The sequence below is a fragment of the Pleurodeles waltl genome, chromosome 7 (assembly GCF_031143425.1).
Source record: "Pleurodeles waltl isolate 20211129_DDA chromosome 7, aPleWal1.hap1.20221129, whole genome shotgun sequence".
In the NCBI taxonomy this organism is placed as follows: Eukaryota; Metazoa; Chordata; class Amphibia; order Caudata; family Salamandridae; genus Pleurodeles; species Pleurodeles waltl.
Genome location: NC_090446.1, coordinates 85,048,562 through 85,063,119, shown reverse-complemented (window position 1 = coordinate 85,063,119; position 14,558 = coordinate 85,048,562). Strand labels below are relative to the sequence as shown.

Here is a 14,558-nt window from a genome sequence, read left to right as displayed (position 1 = left end):
TGATTGAAAAAGCACTTTGTGCAACAATATAGTCACTTGGGATAATCGCTTAAAAAAGTGAGGAGCTTCAAAGTTGAGCTCCTGATGTCATCACACCATGATGGAGACAAGAACACAGCTTCATCCAGCTGTAAAGAGTACACGGCTCCTGGAGAGAAGACAAACGAAGTAGTCTTCTGACATTCCATAAAGATGGGGAGGCAGCTCTCTATTGATGCATAGGTCTTTTACGAGGAAGGCATCATCCAATGGTTCTGGAAAGTCAGTGAAATGGCAGAGATGGGTGAAGACATGATATTTGTCTTAAGTTCATGTATCCCTCCCAAATGCCAATGGTGACACCTAAATTGCTCTTATTAATAATAATAGATACGTATTCTTTTCTTCTTGACAAAACAAGTTATAATTATAGTTTGGCAGTACCCTTGTTAGTGAGAGTGAGATTTGATGATCTCTTTAGGTTAGTGATAGTTCCTGCTGTTGCTAGGTGGAGACTGTTTAAGAGGGCTCATAGTTCAGAAATATGTGGGATCTACATTTATAACTTTGTTGGAGTATGGTTGGGTGTGTTTTGGTTCCACTTGTTGGATGTTGAAGTTGGGAAGTGATTTTCTTTGCATAATTTCTTGTTTGTGGAAGGGCCTGTGAAAGATGCACTTAAGAAAGGTTGTTAGAAGAGGAGTTTGGGCTGATGGCCTTTGAAGTGTCCTCCTTTACTTGAAGCATTTGTACTGAGTGTACTTTGGAGGTCTGTCTGACAAAGAATGTTTGAGTTGTTGTTCTTATCTTGTCGTAGAGTTGGGATACGTTGGGGGGCTCCTCACTGGTGGAAGGAACTGAGGTGGTAGATTATCTATACTAGTTTTTCTCCGAATTCTATTTGAAGAAGGGATAGATAGTCAAGGTTTATTGATAGCAAAAGGAAAGTCAATTGATTATCCTCATTGTAGCTGCAGTACCTGGAAGTAGATGTTGAATTAGTTTGTGAGGCATTTCTTTTGGGTAAATACCTCTGGTACCCATTTCATCAACTTCAGGCTCTTTCAGGGTACTCTTGTAAAAAAATAGGTATTTCCTGTTAGTGGAAAGTGTTGGAGGAGATGCATTCCAAATCACTTTGTTGGCGAATGCAGTTGGGATAGATGTCCTCATCAGGTACTCCTGAAGGGTGAAGAAGGTGGGGTTCCATTGGTATTTGTAGATAGTGTTGATTTATTTGGAAAGGCTCTCATTTATGTACGATTTTAGCTAGATTATCCTTTTTTTCAAAATATTTACTATAAACATTTTGCAGCGAGAACAACAACAACAACGAGGCAAAAGGCTCAAACTAGGAAAAGGAGAGGGAAAGGGCAAAGCCAAGATATAGCATTGTTTACATCCAGAAAAATGATACAAACGTCATCTTGTCTCTACAAGACTATTTCAGGTGTATATATAGCCTTTGCATTTGCAGCAGAGTTCTGGTCACTTATTGACATTTATTCTGGGGAGGAGTATGCAGTGGCATCCAAGACTTCGGTGGGCATAAAGTTCACTTCTGCCTCTGGCAAAGTCCCCACTCCGCCAGGGACGGGATTAGGCTCTGTCTGTTTCAGGAAGGTTCCCAGATGTCTTACGGGTGGGATCTGATGCATGAGGTCTCAATAAGTGAAGGCTGTTCCTGGCAGTACACTGTGTCCTTCAGCCAAGTTCCAACTTTAGGGGTGAGCCGGTGACCCTAGTGTATGGCTTCACGTCATTTAGCCAATAATAGCAACGTGGCAGTGAGTCGATGGACATCAGGCGGAGCAAATTTAACATAGCCCAGAAAGCTGACCAGGGGGAATATGTGGGGGCAAATGGCATGTTACCTTAGTCAAGTCACTGTACACCGCAGTCCAGTAGTCGGTGACCCCGGGGCACTCCAATGCCAAATGGAGAAAGTTGGCCTTCAGGATAGCTCATCTACGGCAGTGTGCCTCCTCCACCAGCCCCACGCGATGTAGTTGCACCAAAATACAGTATGGTTCATGTAGAAATTTGAAATGTATGAGTCGAAGCCTATAGTTAGGTGAGAGGGCTTCTGTTTGTCTACAGCAGTAGTTCCATTGAACATCACTCTGGGATGAGTCCAAATCCAGTGTCCAAGCAGCATATGCCATGAAATATGCCCTGGCGCCCCTTGCATTTTGGAGTACAATCGAGTGATAAGTTTGCGAGGCTGTGAGGTTCGTTACTATGTGTTCTAGCGCATGGAGTGTGGGGGGCTGTGCAGCAAACGTGGCATGTAGTGCAGCATGTGGCTCGTGATATAGGAGGATATCTAGTGCGGTGGGTTGAGGGCTCTTATTCTCACTGAATAGGGTTAGGAATTCGCCATTGGGGTATAGGTCTGGAAAGGTGGTCAGGCCTTGTGCAAGGGCTCTTGCTCTATCTAGCACCTTCATCTAGTGGTGGTAGCAAGAGGTTGCGCTCTATCTGGATAGAGGGAGCATACAGGCAAGATAACTGAGCACGGAGACACATGCCATCCCATGCTTCTCTGTGCCAACGGAGACAGGATACTGTGCCAGTTTCGGCTCTCAGTGGTTTATAAGTTTGGTATAGCCCTGAAGCTAAAGGGCCTGCCGCCCAATCTGCCTTCACCTTTGTGTGAGGCTGAAAGCGCATGGTATACAGCAAGTAGTGGATGAATTGAGCTTGTGCGCAGTACACGTATGGGGTCAGGGTGCGTTCAGGCCCCTCTCTTAGAACAGTAGGGTGAGTGTCTCCCATGTAACTCGTGGCTGCTTTTCTGCCCTGACTAAGGAGATCAAATTGGAGTGCAGGCGTTGCAAAAAAAAAAAGGACAGTAGGTGGGATCGAGAGGTTGATGAAGAAATAGAGAAATTTAGGCAAGACGATCATCTTCGCAATAGCGATCCGTCCTGCCACGAACAATGGCAAACAAGTCCAAGCTCGGATTCGCTCCTCCAGCCATGTCATGGCGCGGCCTTAATTGGTACTCCAGAGTTCCTCTGTATCTCGTCTAAGCCATACACCCAGATAGCGCACCAAAGCAGTGATCCATTGTAGTAGATACTCTGAGTCTTTTGGCCTTGTTTCCGAGGTGAGGGGGAAAAGGATGGATTTGCCCCCAGTTAATATGTATACCCGCCGAATCTAATGGTCTCACAAATTATGGGATCTAAGTTCATTAAGGGCTCTCATATATATAATGTGATATTGTCAGTGTACATAGAGGCCAGAATCCCTCAAACTGTGAAACTGAGGCCCCTATGAGCATGATGCTCCCGGAGTTTGGCGGACAACGGTTCCATAGCTATAGCAAATAGGACTGGGCATAAGGGACATCCCTGCCTCATGCCTTGCATCACAGATAGGGTGCGGGTAGCATCCTGTTAAGTCCGAGAAGCGCCATCCACGAGGCTTATCAAAGGACGATTAGCCATATGAAGTGATGAGTAAGGCCCAGTCATGGGATCAGGCACAAAAGCTGTGGCCACTTCATAGAGTCAAACTTCTTAGTGGCTTCTAATAGTGCGGCCATGGCAGTGAACTGGGGCTCAAGAGCGTGCATGATGGCAAGCATCAGGCGGAGGCTGTGGATCGGCCAGGCACAAATGCCGACTGATCCAGGCGGACGATATCAGGTAGCAGCGGGAGCTACCAATTTGTGAGTAGTTCAGAAAAACTCTTATTGTCTACATTAATCATTGAGAATGGATGGTACAAATCGCACCAGTTGGCCCAGTGGAAGTACATCGGATATCAATGAACCTTCATAGACGGCTGAGAGATTTGGGACCAAGAAGGCATCATGTTCTTTATAAGAGGAGGTGGTTAGTCCATCTATCGTCGCCTTATCACTAGGGAGGCCCTGAATGACCTGAGTCACTTCCTCCACCTTGAATGGCGTCTCCAGGTACATGCAGTGAGCCTGGTCAAGCCAGAGTAGCTGAATGGCATCTAAGTAAGCTGTCGGATCGTCCAGGTTGGGTGAGGACGCGCTGTGGAACTGGGAATAGGAGACCATGGTCTGGAGCAGGCCTTCAGGAGAAGTTTGTGTATTGGTGTATTATGCTGTTAATTTATAAGCTCCATGACGTAGGCTGAAGTCCACGGTTTCTCGAGCATATTGGCTAGTGTCTTCCTGGGGAAATCACCTTCGCCATAACGCTGCACAGTTGCCTCCCTATGTAAGTGTTTGGGTTTCCCTCTGGGCCTCCTCATTGTATTTAGTGAGTTTCTCCCTAATAGCTGGAAAAGTATGGGAGGCATTGGTCTCATTGAGCTCCAGTTCTGAAGAGCGGAGGTCACGCAGTCAATCGTGTGCGTATCGTCTTGCGTAAGCCTGATTGTTTAGCAATGCATACTCCGTGTATCATAGCTTTGACCCTCCCATAGTGTTGATGATGAGGTCACCGGGCCCTCTTTGTAATCATAATAAAAGGATAGCCTTTCAGACTTCATCTCGAAAGACCGGGTCATGCAGGGCGTTTGGGGGGGGGGGGGGTAGATGCCAGCTGAAGGAGCATGGAGAGGTCAGCGAAAGGGAGAGCTCCAGTAATACAGGAGCATGATCTTAGAGGGTGAGGGGCAAATGTAGCACATCAGTGACCCAAGTGAGGTCATCTCGGGTGAGCAGCCAAAAGTCTATCCGGGACCAGGCGCTAAGCGCCACCGTGACGCAGGTGCTCTCAGTGGCATCTGCATGAATCAGCTGCCAAATATCGGTCAAACCATTATCATGCATAAGAATGCGGATTTGCGCTGTGTCGTGGGGCCGCCGAGATGTGCCAACGTGATCTACATCATCATCTAGGACAACATTGAAGTTGTCCCCCCCCATACTACAGCTCCTAGACCCAAGTTGGCGATCAGGCCCGAGACCTCGGTGAAGAACATTGGACTGTCCATGTTAGGACCATAAATAACAGAGTGTATACGGAGTGTGCTGTGATTATGACACATAACCCATTAGTATCCCAGATTTTCTGTCCTGTATGTCAGGGTAGTCCCTTGTGCAGGAGTATGGCGGTTCCCCTGGCATGGTTGGAGTATAGTGATGCATGTGTTTCAGCGTACCATCCTGCGCAGAGGTGGTGAGCAGTAGTCGGGGTCGGGTAGATCTCCTGCAGAAAGCGGCTGTCTATATGAGGTCCGTTTATGTAAGCATGATCAAACTGTGCCTTTTGCTGAGCATTTAGCTTGTGGATGTTAGACATCCAATAGTGTTTAGTGTAGGAAGGGCTATGTGGCAATCCTAGGAGGGGTCTAATGCCATGTGCTTGACCGACATGGAGGCTTTTGTGTGTAGTGGCCTGCCTAATATAGGACATAAGGGAAAGGGGCAGAAAAACACAAACTTCAAAACGGAGCCACACCCTACACCCACCTCAACCCCAAAACATGGTTGTGTCCCGCATCCCACCCTCCTCAACAACAAATCAGAGTGATGGGAGTCATCCTATGAGGTGTCAGAGGGCTGGGCCACCTGCCCAGTCGGGAAGGGACCTGGTGGTGCACAGGGGTTGGGGCGGGGGAGTTGGGGTGCTGGGGGACACCTCAATTGGAGTCGGTGCAGAGAGTAAGAGCTGTGAGCAGGTCTGGAGGGATAAAGGATGTTCTTCACAGTATAGGGCATTGGCTGGGTGGCCGCAGGGGGAACAAGGAAGGTTCTTGAGCTTAGGCGTGGTCATACACGGGGAAACATTCCCGCTGGAAATCCTGCAGGATCTCATTGTCGCTGAGGCAGCAGTCCTACTGTTGCACTGCAGTCGCTTGTGGACCATCCTTGGGGGGCTCCCAACTGTTTAGCGAATTTCAGCGCTGCTTTGGCGACAGTAAAGAAATGTTGATTGATTCCTTTCATGCTGGATCCGCAGCTTTGCGGGATAGAGCAAAGAGTAAGTGACGTCCACTTCTTGGAGCAGTCTCTTAACCATGGTAGTGTGGTGTTCACGAGGGAGACAGAGGATCACGTCATGGTCATGGTAGTTGAGGAGTCTTTCGATAATGGGTCTAGCCAGAGCACCCGTGGGAGGTTGTGGTCCCAGCGAGCTATGTGCCTGCTCCACTATGAAAACCTCCAATAAGGCATCCATAAAAAGCATGTGCAGCATTCTTTCAGCTAAGACTTCCATTCTGTCAATGGCTGTGGATTCGGGTATCCCTAGAATGCAGATGTTATTGTGATGGGACCGTACTTCTAAGTCCTGGTTCTGCCTTATAACCTCTAAAACATTATCCATCTGAAGCAAGTGCTCTCCAGCAGCCGTTTGCCCATCCTCAGCGTCCAAAGCACTGGATTCCAGTTGGTCCAGACGACCCTCATGCTTGTCCACTCTTTCTTTGATATGATCAATTCGACTTGTTAGAAGTTCAATTTTGACATTGATGCTGCGTAAACTGTTTTGGACGTCCACTAAAAATGCCTTCAAATCAAGGTCCTGTACGGGGATCTCTGTGGCTGTTCTGGGGTGTCCCGCTCTCCTCCTTCCCGGTCTGCTGCCTTCCATCGGAAGCCAGTTGGACTGTTACGCCTCTGACTTGCCAATGTGGCACGAGTTTGGGGGGTGTCGCTTGGCATGTCCTGATCCCACGGCCCAGGAGGCACGAGCAGATGCCGACATCAAGGCCCCCAGTGAGGTCTGTGAAGTCTAGTGGGGAAATATTGTGCGGGTTAAGCTGGGCATGGCTGGATCCTCAACTTGCGTTTGTGCAGGTATCCGTGGAAGAGTTTGCTTATGACTAGTGACCCACTTTAGGCCCTGCCATGCCCCAGCACCAGTAGGGCACGAGCAGGTCAGAAGGTATTATGAGGGGATCAACAATCTCAGCATGCGCCAGCCCTGTCAGCGGCAGCAAGGCTTGCAGGGAGCAGGAAGCACAGGGGGCTCAGTCATGTTTCAAACAGAGGGTTGCAGGGCAAAAACTTTGAGGTGCTGCGGGTCAGGGTTCCTCTGGGCTTTGTTCAGGGCCAAAAAAAACATTAGGGTGGTGTTATCTCTGCTTTGCAGTTCCAAGTGAGGGGCCCCTGGGATGGCAGGTCTCAGATAAATCAAGTCAAGGGAGCACCCTTATAGTAATCATAGATGTGAGCTCATGTTGGTTCATAGACCTACCATGGCTGCTCCACGTTCTCCGCTGGTTCACCTGGCACCTCATGGAATTAGGAGAATGGGCGTTGCTGATCAGGCCCGGGCAAGAAGGCTAACCTTCCTCAGCTGAGTAGAGTTTTTTGCGTAAGGGCCCCAGGAGAAACGCTGGTCGCACCTATGTCCAGGGTCCGCTGCAATTAGGCTGCTTCATGGCAGCGTGTCCACAGCTTACTGTCCGTGCAACCACCCACAGCGCAGCAGACTACCTCCGGACTGCCCCGCAGAGCCCTGTACAGCAATCCAAGGGTTCCCCATGCACCTGGGAGGAAGATCGGGGAGCCTGGGCGTCTCAACAAATGAGGGTGACGGCCATGACAGCGAGTCTTGTCCAAATCAGCTCGTAGCTCAGGGGAGGGGCTTATGCCACACAACAGGCTTCAATGTAGGCCACAGAAATGTCTGCCTCTCAGAAGCTGCTTTGGGGGTGAAGCCTGCTACAGGACTAATACTGACATGTGCACTGCTTCTTGGGGCAGAAGGGCATATCTTTAGCGGCGCCGATTCCAGTCCCTCACCAAACATAAATGCTGGATTTAAGAGTTGGCTGGCAGAGCCGAGCTAGGCAGCGCCCATCTTGCTGCCAGGCTCTCTTTCACCCTCCACTGAGCTAGATGCTCTTTGTAGTAAGAAGTTCACATTGACACTCTTAGTATAATCTATTTAAGGGAACACACAATTTCAGATTATCATTGGTGGAAAAACTGGGAAAGTTGTCATTTGGTGGTTAGTTAGCTTGTGGGGAAAAGAAGCTGGGTGAACATCCTTCTCATTAGAAGGAGTAGAGGTAGGGGCTTGTTGTAGATAGTGTGCTTAGGAATCAATGTGTTTTGGAGAGTCTTATCGAGGGCTAAATAGTTGAGTGAAATGCTCTTTAAAGGTTACTTTCTTGGGGATAACGTTAGGTTAGATTCTCCGTGTGGATTCCTTTTGGGGGAGCCTTGGTTTAGATATCCTGTATATGTTATATGAAATAAAATGTGCAGTTAATGTTTTTAATTTTCTCTGACCAGGATGGAGGCTGACGAGAGGTCCTCTGGAGAGTGTTTTGGTTAAAAGATGAGGATTGGTGTACCTGTGGATTTTTACTGGTTACTAATGAAATAATTCTGGTTGTTGCTATTTGGTTGCTCTCTTATTTAGAGGAAGTTTGAATCAGCACTCTTAGGAAGTTATCTAGCTGTGAAGAAGTTGGTTTAAGGCATGCTCTGAAGTTTGTCATTGGCAGGGATCCCTTGCAGGCATGTGTTTGGATGCTTTATCCATTAAAGGGTAGCTATAACATCATCGCATGCACACTCTGAAATCAATTTCTGCAGTTAAAAAATATATTGTTGCTAGAGCTAACTCATCCTGCTACTCTAGGCTGTCCGTAGATCATAAAGAAGAGAGGTGCAAATAATGTTTGTACCTACAGACTTTTAGGGCCTTGAATAATCCTCACAGGGGGATGAATATAAATCAGTTGAGGGATGATAACTTCTATGCTGTCATTTTCTTCTTTGGCCATACCTCACACATGCAATAAGATATATGTTGTTGACGATCAATTAAAGGGCCTTTTTCAAAGCAGTAAATTGGTTGAATCTTCAAAATATTCTCTTTGTTCTTAATTTGAATCATTTTGGATGTTTCTGAGTTCCTTACATCCCATAAGTATACCATTGTAATTTGTCTACTAGTTGGATAACTGGTAGTGTGGGTTGAGAGCGCAGTGCCTTTTAGCTTTGCTATCCATGTATTTGCAACCATGATTTTTGCAAAACCAACTTCTGTTTGAATTTGATTGCTGTGTGACACATTGTACGTAATTGTAGAATTCTGTTAGTTCAGTGTGCTTGCTGCTGACCTGTAATTGTACAAAAAGGCACTGAGTTTTCCATGTTTTCTGAACAAAATTGAGTGAACATAATTGAGAAAACATGTTCAATGTAAGTTTCATTGAGAAGGTGTTTTAGTATATCCTCAGTTGAAGTGCAGTGGTTTGGACGAAGTTATGTGAGATGTATTTGGAGATACTTTGATTGGGTAAAGATAAAATACTTGTACTAACTTTTTCTGCTTGGAAAGGAATTGTATAAGAAACATTTTGGAGTTGAGTATTTTACGGTTCATCGGTTAGGAAGGAGTAGAATAGAGGCTAATTTGATATCCTCCCATTAAGAATACATCAGATCACATATTCACTTTGATCAGATAAATAGTTTACATGCTGTTGTTAGGTTTATGTGGTGGGGTACATATTTTTGTTGGTTTGGGGTAAAAGCTTAATGGACATTTTATTTGGGAATGGAGGTGGCCTTTGTAGGGTCCTTGGGTGTGGTATATATGCTATTTTTGGGTGGTATCTGTGCAGTAATAGCTGATGTAATTCTTTTTTTTTAAGTAGGTAGTTGATGGAGAAGCTTAGCTAGACTTTCTTCCATATTTCTCTCTGAAGATAGAGGCCTTATTTTGATATTGTGAGTTTGAAAGGCAGTTTGGGTTAGTGTTTTTGAGGTTTTGTGGTGGGTAAAAATGTGTATAAGTATTTTTGGTGGTTTCATGTTTGGCAAGAATTTGGTATAGATGGTTTAAAGTTTCTATTGCTGGGGAAGAGAATATTTAGGTGTACTTTAAATGTTGTTTTGTTATGAGGATGTCCCTTGGATGTTTTCTAGTTAATAAAGAATCAGGCTAGATATTATTTTGTGGTACTGATAGTGTGTTAGTGTTACATAGGGAGGGCACATGTGTCTCCGATGGATCTTCTGCTGCAATGGGGATGATGGGGGTAGATTTTCTTGAGTGGTTTTACATTTATTTCTATTGTGTTGAAAACCTGGGAGGATGAACACTCTTTTAAAGTTCTGAACACTGTGGAAGGGGAGGGTGGATGTCATTTGGAGGTTCTCTCACTGATTTGGATTTCTTCTGGTTTTTGTGTTTTTTATTACAGACTTCGGGGAAGCGCGAAGATCTGGTCCAAGTCAAACTAGCCACCACTTTCAATCTTCTTAGCGAGCAAGAGAGGAGAATTTAGACAGCATGAACTGGAGGAGAGAGGGACGGGGAAGAAGAGGAGATGGCAATAGTGTTGGAGGATGTGGAGCAATTGCATTTTGCAAATAAGCAATTGGGTTACGCTTGGAGGAAAGGGTGAAAATGCAGTGGTGAGTGAAGAACAGAAATAGTCTTGGGAAGTGCAAAGATGCAATAACAGTGGTAAAACTAGGCGAGGGTTATAGAATGAATGAGGGGGCACAGAGTGAGCGTGAAATTAAACCATTTGCACAAACCTAGGTCCAGAGGGCAAGGGCTTATTGATGGCTGGCTCTAAGGTGTGGGAATGGTGGAAATAAACATAGGAGAAAGGACATGAGATGAGGAACTCGAGGGAACAGATAGTGATTTGAAGAACCCCTTTGAATCCCCATGTCTTGATCTGCTATTGTCTTTTTCTCCGTAAATGCTCCATACTGTACCTTGTCTGTGATCTCCCTCTATGACTGTAGTCCTGTTCCACTCTCCTCCTCTTTTTTCTTTGTCCTCCCCAAACACCCACCTCCAGAGGTAAATATTAGAGCCCTAGAGATAGTGTGGCTGATTTTAGGAGGTCAAGATGAAAAGGGACAGTGAAACTTTGATGACTGTTGGAGAAAGAAACTTTGGCACGATCATGTCCTAATCACCACTGAGGCACCATGCTACCTCTCATTCTGCCTTCCTCCCACACCATCTGCACTAAAGATACCATGGACACAACAAAATTGGTTAATGCCTGTGTGACAAAAAACTTCACGTAGCATTCTCTCGACCCTCCACCCCACAATGAGCAATATCATTGCATGGACTTCTCCAAACCTGCTACCACCACTGTATTGGCTGTGCCATCAGTGCCTAGACTTCTGGTAGGATAGATATCCACCATGAAAACTGAGATGAGACACCAATCAGCTCAACCTAATGCAACCCTGTGACAGACAACCTCAGCCATCTTACAAAATCTGGGATTAATATCTTCTAGTATTGCACTGTATTTTGGGATACACACACTCTGCCATTGCTCAGAATTCTGTAATGGACTAACTCCCATATCACACTGAATTATTGGGTGGATAACCTATAAAATTATATAGAATCCTGATATACAACACCCGCCTTTCAGATAGAATTCTGGAATCGGCGACTGCTTCTATCACAAGTAACTATGTGGGCAAGGAAGCCTGCCATGGAATATTGGCACAATCCGCCTCCTTAGGATGCATTCCTGAGATGAGTGATCTATGCCGCAGCATGTAACCTGGGATGGATACACCACTGTCGCCACATTGAACCCTGGAATCTTTTAAGTTCTCTATATAGGTCTGTAGAATTGTTGACCTCACATCTTAAAGAGAACCAAGTGATGACCCTTCCATTGTGCTGCATGGATTCCTGGTAAAGATGATGTCTGCAACTACCACTGCATGGAAACCTAGGAAAACATATTCCACTACTAACTGCACTTTGAGAAAAAAATTTTCCTTTAATTTGGAATCAGTTTTGAGAAAATATCTAAATATATATATATATCTATATAGAAGTCTATTAAAGTATCTAAGATGCCCCTGGTTGTCCTAGTGTTCTGTACCTTTCTGTTGTTTTGGTCTAAGCAAGCAGGGTTTGTAGTACAATAGTGAGGCGGCATTATGCAGTAGGGTGTGTTGGGACAGTCATACTGAAATACAGTATGAGGTTAAGGGAGGGAGATAGACTTTACATGGAAGTGAAGGGGGATGACTGAGAGTCTGAAAGAGAACATAGTTTTGTGTAGGGTGAGGGGACAGATGAGATGATGAGTAGAAAAAAAGTCTTGAGGGTGCTGAAAAATGAGAATGGGCGAGTCACTTGGAGTGCACTGGGGAGGTGGGCTGAATGTGTTTGCAGGTAATTAAGTGAATGAAGTTCACTTGGAAGTGGGAGACTGTCCTGGAAAAATGATTGAGGAGTAGTATGACAATCAAAGTAACAGAGTAGTAGAACAAGATAATGTGTAAATGAAGGAGCACTGGAAAAGGCAGGCAGACAGTAGGTATGAATTCAGTGCGCTTGAAGGACATACACCAGCAGAAATGGAGCCCTGATCTATCTGCTCCTGCAGAAAAGGTGTGAATGCCCCAACCGCTAAGGCCTGAATTATAAGGAACAAAATCAGTTACCAGGTCCAGCTGCTCCAAAAACGACCAAAAACATCACCAATCCAGCATGATGTTCGGTCCTAAAATGCCACGTCATATCTAGTCAATGCCATGGAGTCTTTATACGAGCCTCACTTGGGAGAAGTGGTGGTACCCTCCCCCACTCACATAAATGAAAGAATCAAACAAGGATCTCCCCTGGGCGAACAAAAGCCCTGCAGGGGTGTCCAGCTAAGCAGCGGTCTGCATAAAATGCCCTTTTGCAGAAAGCTGTGCTGTTTAGACCAGTCTGTTCAGTATGTTTTTTTGGCTTCCAGAAATGGTAAGTTGTTGACAAACAGTAAAGTTTGTGTTGAAATTTAAGGTCTGGAGCATGTAAAGCCATGGATCACGTGCTTTGTACACTATTACCATCTACTGTTGGCCTTGGAACATTACAAACTGTTTTGTCACCCCCCCCACTGATACCCACAGTGTAACAGTACACAGATAACCCAACCGGCCAATATCAAAGCTTGTTAATGGAACATCTCCCAGGAGGGGACAATGACTTTGCAGATCTCCTTTCTCTGACTCATCAGCAAACAAAAGTGGGAGTTCAGCTCACAGGAGCTCAGTCATTACTTTCAGCGTTCCGGCACCCACATGACATGTTTGCATCCTGCAGAACAAAAATGCCTAACCTTCAAATCTAATGAATTCTCCTGCTGTCCCTGGGCAATGTTATGTGGATATATATATATATATATATGTTCGGTGGCATGTGTAGCTGCAGATACACATGCTGTGCATTATCCTGCCATCTAGTGCTGGGCTCGGAGTATTACAAGTTGTTTTTCTTCAAAGAAGTATTTTCGAGTCACGAGACCGAGGGACTCCTCCCTATCGGCTCCATTGCTCATGGGCGTCGACTCCATCTTAGATTGGTTTCTTTCCGCCATCGGGTTCGGACGTGTTCCTCTTCGCTCCATATTTCGAATCGGGAAAGTTAGCTAAATATCGAAAATTTGACGGTATTGTTATCGTTCGGTACCGGGTTAGTGTATCGGCACCGACATCAAGAGCGCTCCGGCGGCCCTTCAGGGCTTCCGTTCTTCGGCGGGGCCTGGTCGGCCCGACCACATCCATCGTCGAAGACTAATGGACCGGACCCCCTCATGCTTCTGTCCGAAGTGCCACTCGAAGTATCCCTATACAGACCAACACATGGTCTGTAATCTGTGTTTGTCACAGAACACAGGGAGGATACTTGTGAGGCTTGTCGAACGTTTCGATCTAAAAAGACCCTATGTGATCAAGCGAGAAGACTGCAAATGGCGTCGACACCGAGAGAACAACTCGACGTCGGAGAGGAGGAAAGAATTTCCATCCAGCGAACGGACTCTGACAAATCCGAAAGTGAGCGACCCTCGACGATGCAGAGAACAGTGAGTAGAACTGCCCCGTCCAAAACTCACACAAAGATCGTTAAGGCCAAGGGGACGCCACTGCCAGCAGGCCATGGCTTAACCCATCGAAAGAAGGTGACCAAACATCGGCACCGAAAAAGGCCAGAGATTTGCCGAAGACTTCTGACTCCGGTCGAGATTCCGTCACCGAACGATCTCGACACCGAGAGTTCGACTCACCCAAAGTGAGAAAAATATCGTCAGAACCGAAAAATACATTTTCTGAAACATCGGTACCGAAAAAAGCGGCTTCGGAGCGGAAAAGAAGCTCTTACACAGAAGAGCAAGGACTTTCCAGCCAAATGCATGAAAGACACAGGTTTGAGCAGGAAATAAGTATGGATGAACCAGACCATACGCAAAGGAGGTTGCATATCTAGAAAGAGACTGGAAAAATACAAACTCTTCCTCCAATTAAAACCAAAAGAAAACTGGCATTTCAGGAGACAGAAATGCAGCCGAAGACGAAGGCGGCTAGAGAAAAATCCCCCCACCACCAAGGTTTTCACCACAACCTTCCCCACTACACTCACCACCACTGTCTCCAGTGGGAACACCTCCAATGCAGTCACCTACACATACAGGGATGACACAGGATGATCCTGATGCATGGGACTTATATGATACACCAGTATCAGATAACAGTCCAGATTGTTACCCAACAAAGCCGTCACCTCCAGAGGACAGTACTGCATATACGCAGGTACTATCCAGGGCAGCTACGTTCCAAAATGTAGCGATGCATTCTGAGCCAATAGAGGATGATTTCCTGTTCAACATTTTGGCATCCACCCACGCTTCCTACCAAA

The 14,558-nt window shown here is 46.0% G+C and overlaps 1 protein-coding gene across 1 annotated transcript in view; it reads left to right on the top strand.

The window, feature by feature from the left end:
* COPS7A (COP9 signalosome subunit 7A) overlaps window positions 1-11,730 on the top strand; it is a 59,686-nt gene extending 47,956 nt beyond the window's left edge. The window contains exon 8 of the mRNA XM_069243079.1: window positions 10,081-11,730. Coding sequence (XP_069099180.1) covers window positions 10,081-10,120 — 40 coding nt within the window. The 3' untranslated portion in view covers window positions 10,121-11,730. The remainder of the gene's footprint in view (window positions 1-10,080) is intronic.
* The last annotated feature ends 2,828 nt before the right edge of the window (window positions 11,731-14,558 follow it).